Raw genomic sequence first — 7,341 nt, forward strand, 5'->3', positions numbered from 1 at the left:
GGCTATTATATTTTTTATAAAAGTTTTATAATTTGATATATATTTGTTTTGTATATGGAAGGAACGTTTTCAAAAAAACTAAAAAAAATGAAAACTACGATTAGCGACGACACTTTTAGTGGCTACAGGGCATTCGTGGCGATGGTAACATTAGCCGGGACAAGTGGAGCATTAGCGATGAGCCAACATTCAGAACCTTTAGGGGCAACGCCCGTCGCCACTAATGGAGTGGAACCTATAAAAATGATTGTGATTCATATCCCTTGTTCAATATTATACATTTTGTTTTTTCTCACATATCATCTACTATAAATTAATTTTATCAATTTATATACTTGATTGAATATCATAGAATTTTTAATATAAGAAACGGTAACAACGTGTTAGCTAGGTAATATGTATGTAGAAAACTGTACACTAAGGAACCTGGGGCTGGGATTGTCTAAATAGATGCCGACTCCAAAAATGCAACTAACTCATAGTTGTCATTAGATAATTTAAAATAATACCCCACATCCCCACTACGGAACCTGGGAATGTCCAAACAAATGCTGACTTGCAAAATGCAACTACTCCATATTTGTCATTTGATAAATTAAAATAATACACCATTATTCATCCATGTGCAACCCATAGTTCTATAAATACCACATTTCAAAGAAGCAAAATTCAAAACAATTTAAAGAGTGGTTTAATATCATGGCAGTTATAACTTCTGAGTTCGAGATTGCTTCTTCCCTCCCAGCTTCCAAATTTTTCAATGCATATTGTGACTTTAACAACATTGCACCAAAGGTCGATCCAGAAACCTACAAAACCCTAGTGGACATCGAAGGTGATGGAGGCACTGGAACAATCAGGGATGTCTCTTTTGGCGATGGTTAGTAAGATATAAATATAATTCTATATATACTCTTTTAAATTATTTTAATGTTTGACTTGTATACTGTTTTTCTTTATCCAATTTACTGTGGGATAACACAGGCGTCCCATTTACAAGTGGAAAGTTGAAACTTGATGTTGTTGATAGCAACAACTTCACTATTATATACACAATCTTTGAAGGAGATATCTTGATGGGACAACTAGATTCGATGACTCATCATGTGAAGTTTATACCTTCACCTGATGGAGGATGTGTATACAAGCCTACCATTGTGCATAATTGTAAAGGTGAAACTCAGCTCTCCGAGGAAGCTCTCAATATGGTAAAAGAAGGATTCAAAAAAACTTTCAAGGCGATTGAGGGTTTTATCCATGCAAATCCTCAAACTTACTGATCAATACTATATATGGTGTGTCATGTTCTTGGTTCAGCAAAAATAAAACCGATTTTAGTCCGGTTATATTTTATATATGTACTCGTCTTGTTTGATATTTTATTTTCTTGTAATGTGATTTTTAAATATATCTAGAATCCCTTGCAAACAAGTCTATGTAAACAATTTCTAGGATTTGATATTCATGTTATGAGCATTAATTTTACCATCATGCATCCAAAAATGATAGTTGCAAACTACAAAAGTTCATTCAGTTTGCATTATGGTGAATGAGAATTTTTATTGAGATAACCACCAGTTTTGAAATGGTTGCTAATCTATGAGACTGTAGGGAGGGAGGTGAGAAACAGTGGTTGATAACTCTCTTTGCCTTTCAACTGCTTGACATTTTGTTTGAGAAAAAGGGAGAACGGTCTTCATTCAGGAAACAGTGATGATGGGATTTCTGAAAGGTATCTACCTGATACCTGATGCAACCTTGTTGCCCAAGAAATGAAAACAGAACAGAAAAGGAAGGAAGAAGAGAACAGGTAAAACAGGGGAAGAAAGAAAAAGAAAAAAACGGGAGTTGTGAAATACTTGCTGGAAAACAAACTTTTATTGCTGAATTACACCAACAATGCTTAAAAGGAAAGTTTCCATAAAAATTCCCAAAATGCCCCTGAGGGCTAATTCCTGAATTACGCCAACAATTTCAAGTAAACGAGATATTTTCTGTTTTGCAGCTTTTTTCTTACATCTTTTGTGAAGAGTTTTGGTAAGTCAATTGAGATTATACCAAAGTTGAAAGAAATGGATGGATTTAACCATGAAGAAGAATTGAACTTTATGATATTTGTTTTCTTGTACTTCCTAGAACCTGTGTGTTATATACTTCTGTAAATGATTTTGAGTTTTTATATAAGATTTGACCTATTTGTCATGTGTGAGAGTCTCGACAAGCGTGCTTCAGTTAGATATATCCAAGAGAGAATCCCAAAATATTGATTAACAAATTTTGTTAGTCTATATGTTAAGTGGCACTTAAAAAGGCTGCACAAATTCATTTTGTTATTCAGACTAAAAATCTATACATCATTTGCTTCTAGAAACACCATCAGACTCTTGGTGTATAGAATATGACATTTTGATGTTCCTTCATTTTTGGAATATATGAAAAACCATCAGGTTTATTAATCTATTTAATCTGCAGTTCTAATCAGAATAACAATACTCAAATTATACTTCCTTTGCATCCTTAGAATATCGGGCTAAGGACCTACTTGGTGTCCCGAGCAACCCCTCAAATTTTACCGTCAAGTGCAAAAGTTAGTCCGTCACAAATCTGTCACAATCCATCACAAATGCGTCGGAAATCCGTCATGTATCCACTGAAAATTTGTCTCAAAATCCTTATAAGTGTAAGTTTAATGTAAATATGTTTGTGTAACCTTTTTAGTGAGGGATTTATGACAAACTTTTTAGTGACAGATTTGTGACGGAACTGCGGTCGAAAAATGAGTTTTTTTAATAATGCAACCCTTAAAAATATTGTGCAACCCTTGATATTTTTTTTACACCCGCCACCACAAAGAATGTACGACATAAGTGTTATCATGGATAATTTGTGTCTAATATATTAATTTGTTCACTATAAAGAGTCTTTATTTTTCTTTTTATTCTTTCATAGGGTTCGTTATAAAATTAATTTACAAGAACCGTACTACATTTTATTGCATCTATTTTCTAATTTATCTTGTTTCACAATTTTTCTTGTCATGCATCATCTAACCTAGCCATTTCTAATAAAATCGATTTAAAGGATAACCTTGTTAGAGACCTAGTAATTTTTTGCATCTTAATGGACTTTATGGAGATAATGTTGGGTAATCTTGACATGGGTCATTGGTTAAGTCAGGTTATGGGTATTATCATATTAAAATATTTGTATATTGATACAAATATAGATAAATTTGTTAATATCCTTTCCTGATTTATCTTCCGTAATTGGTTATCAGCTTTGTATCTTCCCAATATATTGGGATCATTATTCAATAATAACACACGATTGATATACCATTTTCTATGGTATCAGTGCCACAATAACCATAAAAATTCTTCCAAGCCCATCACCACCTCTCAAATCGAAGCTACGGCTGCTGTGTTCGTCCCTGTAAATTCAAAATTGATTTCCACATATTCTCTCCATGATGTATGAGAAGAAGGATAGTGATGGCAAGGTCACAACATTGCATCCAACATATTATGTTACCAATATTTAGACGAAGATCTAAAACCTTGATGGTAGTAAGACCCCGTTTGATAGACATTTTTCTAGGTCCAAACAGATCTTTCTGGCTGAATGGTCCGGAAAGACTGTTTGATTTGCTCAAAAAAGGGTATTTTTCGGTAAGATATGTCTTTCCCAGAAAGCTGAAAACCAAATTTATCTGGCTGAATGGGCTGGAAATACAATTATGCCCCAAAACTCGTCTCTTTCTTTCTTCTCTTCGGCACTCTTCATTAGACATCATCGCCTCCTCACCAAGCTCCATACTTCATCAATGGTGAGCCTTTCCTCGCCGGAGCGCTGCTGTAGCCACCAGTTCCGCCCCAAATGTAACCATCTCATCTATTATTATTAATTTTTTTTTATTTTGTTTCTTCAGATTGGAGAGTACCAGATGTGAACCTTCATCTGCTTCATTTAATTTTCTTTCTTCTGATTTTCAAGCATAGGATTAGGAGGACCATTTCATATACAAAGTTTCAATCCTAAATTCTGATTTTAACATACATTTTGTGTAATTTGATTTTGTATGACAATTTGTATTTGGATTTTTAAATGATTATTGTTTAGTTTTGATTTTGTATGACAAAATGTACGTTTTTTATAATTATTCTTCAATTTCATCCATCACAGTGTAGATCTGCGGGGTAATATGGTTATTTTTCATCATTCAGCACAGTCAGTCAGATGTACAATCAAACAACATGGTTTCTTTCCCAGTCAGTAAACTTTTCCAGATAGCACTTTCCCTAACAACAACTATTTTGTTTACACGACAAAGCCTACAAAGTTTTAGGCCATATTGACAGGACAAAGGGTCAGATGGTTACTCTTTAGCTTGCTTTATTTACTTACCGGATAAATGGCGTTTGACCAAGTCCATTGTAGGTGAACATTGGTGTTCTTGGTCGTAGGAGTATCATGTTCTCTAGGGGTAGTAGCCAGTTTTTATATTGTTATTGTTTATTTCTATTAGGTCTTTGTAGGCTATTTATAGCCGTTTGCTTTTAGATTAATAGTGCAAATTGTTAGTCAAGAGAAGAAAAGTTCCCCATCTAGTTTTATTCCTTCATTTCTCTCATGTACAACAGCAACACAACATACTTTTTTTGGAGGGGGGTTGAACCAGCATAGAAAAGGATAAAGTTGCCATTAGTTTTCATTCAGTTGGTTCATTTAATTCAAAAAAAAATAATAAGTCTTTGGAAACAACACTTACTTTGAATAGATAGTACTTTACCTTCCCAATATTTAATGGGAAAACAATTGGATTTAGTATAGTAAGTTGTAACACTCAAAAAATAGTCCAAAATTTTCATTTTTAATTATTAAATAAAGTCATAATTATAAAAACATTTCATCAATTCATAAGTCAAAATATCTCAAAAAATTGTTATCAGAGTTTCCAAATCAAACATCAGAGTAATCATCCCGGGCTAAACATAATGGTGTACGTAATGCACTCATCCCGAGCTCTTCCCTTTGCTACCAGAAGTACATGAAACCAAAACTGAAAATCGTAAGCACGAAGCTTAGTGAGCTCCCCAAACTACCACATACTATACACATAATCACATAATCACGTAATAACATATCGTGGGCCCCGCCCATTTATTGGGCCCCACCCGGCATCAGACAATGTCTGCCATCAGGCACCGCCAGACATCGGGCCCCGCCCGGCATCGTGCAAATCTCGGTATACATATAAACATATCAACAAATACACATAGAATAATCACATAACATAAGCATATAAACACTCCTCTGGCCCCGCCCGACATCGGACCTAAATCCGGAAAGCATATAAACATTCATCGGGCATTGCCCAACATCGGACCGGAATCAGTAAAAATACTAATCTAGACACATGCAAGAATCACGAAGACATAAAGCATACAAACATTCCTCGGGCATTGCCCGACATCGGATCATAATCCGAAAAGCATATAAACCTACATCGGTCACCGCCCGACATCGGACCGTATTCCTGGTGGGATGTCAAGTCCACCAAGCAAATTACACCCTTTGTTTTCAAATAAAACGTAATATAATGATAAAAAGGGGTATCGATCCTCGAGGAAACGGTTGTATTCAATTACTAATGCAATCTAATAGAACTACTGTAAATAAACTAACTAACTTCAATTAAACTAAAGGGGGGAGGGGTGTTATGATTGCTTGAAAACTAAAAGACTTGAATAACTAAAAAGCTTTTAATTAAGCAAGATGATGAGATGCTCAAATATTGATGAGAATTGGTTAACCAAGGCAAGTCAACACAATGAACATTTGTGTGTTTATCATTAGGATTCAACATGATGCTTATTATTCATCCCAAATTGGTTATATCAATCATGAAGCATGATATACCAAGATTCATCATAGGTAGTATGGAGGTTGGGGAAGCCCACAACATATCTTCTTAATCAAAATCAAAGATCCAATTGAAGCAATTGAACCCAAGAAGTTGATTAGCCTTAATAATGAAGGAATCCCCAATTCCTAGAGGATGTCAATGCTTACACATCCATAAAGGAGTTAGGATTCATAAGCTAGAGATGATTTCTACCATCATAAAGCCCTTGTTCTAAGTAAATTCAATGATTCAGTGCTAAACCAAGGAAATAAACCAATAATTGTTCATTGAAGTACAAAGCTCATGATCAAAGTATTAAACAAGCATAAGAAATATGAACTAGAACCATAAACATAAGATAAATGATAAACAAACAAGAATCCTTCAAAAACCCATTAACATTCAAAGGTTTTAGCCAGAATTAACCAAAATAGAGAGTTTAGCCACTCATGGGAATAAAATAACAATCACAAAATTCTAATTGCATAAAGAAACTACCAATAACTTGGAAAGATGAAAAGAAATGAGTCTTATGCTCCAAAATCACCTTCTTCTGGTCTCCAATGGTGTCAAATCGAAGTGATACCTGACAGATCCCATCTCCCAAGGTAATGGCAAGCCAAATGACCAAAATGCCCAAAAATGGGTAGTTGCGCGGGTACCCGCGCGACGGAGATTCCACCCACACAAGTGCTGCTGGAATACTATTGGCTCATTTTTCCTCCACTAACCATCTCACTACCAAAGATTCCCTTAGTCCCCTCCATATCTTATATGATTTGAAATTGGCCAATCACCTTTAAGCTTCAAATATGGATGCTCTAAGCCCAAAATAACAATCCATGACCCATCTTCACAAGCCTACTTCATCAAAGCCTTTAGCTTTTTAAGCCGAAATCTCCTTTGGTGGGTCCGCCAAGCCCAATATTGCATCGAAAAGCCCACAAGCCCAACTCCAGTCAAACCGCAACCGCAATGAGCTCCAAAACCCTACAAAATATCTCATGCAAAATAGAAAGTACCCGACACGATCCTTGATAAAGAAAATAAAGAATATGTAATGCACTATTAATAAAAAGAGCTAAAAATCTACAATAAACTAATAAAAAGAAAGAAATAATATAAACTATCAATTCCAAAACATACAACATATATATAAGGGCCGGCATTGGTGTCTTCGACCCATTCCTACAGGAGGAAACTCACCTTGCAAAGTTGAATGCATAATCTCACGGTAATGAATCTCTAACGGCTATTCCGACGACTCCCCGAGCTATCAGTACCAAAATAACACTTACTTAAAATCCAATAATCTTTCTTAGGGTAAAATGACAATTTTACCCATGACCTAAACTAGTCCATGACCTTGGGCCAATTCCATACACAAAGGCGCAATCATTAGATAACCTCCCCAAGCCCACTTATGACCCACCTTT

At 35.2% G+C, this 7,341-nt stretch overlaps 1 protein-coding gene across 1 annotated transcript; it reads left to right on the forward strand.

The window, feature by feature from the left end:
- Positions 1 to 664: 664 nt before the first annotated feature.
- LOC145088780 (root allergen protein-like) lies at positions 665 to 1,431 on the forward strand. The gene is made up of 2 exons (XM_079027184.1): positions 665 to 880; positions 985 to 1,431. Exons 1-2 carry the CDS (start codon positions 700 to 702, stop codon positions 1,278 to 1,280), a joined length of 477 nt encoding a protein of 158 aa, XP_078883310.1. The 5' UTR covers positions 665 to 699; the 3' UTR covers positions 1,281 to 1,431.
- The last annotated feature ends 5,910 nt before the right edge of the window (positions 1,432 to 7,341 follow it).

Source organism: Lactuca serriola, chromosome 1 (assembly GCF_051521515.1).
Source record: "Lactuca serriola cultivar US96UC23 chromosome 1, Lser_US96UC23_V15, whole genome shotgun sequence".
In the NCBI taxonomy this organism is placed as follows: Eukaryota; Viridiplantae; Streptophyta; class Magnoliopsida; order Asterales; family Asteraceae; genus Lactuca; species Lactuca serriola.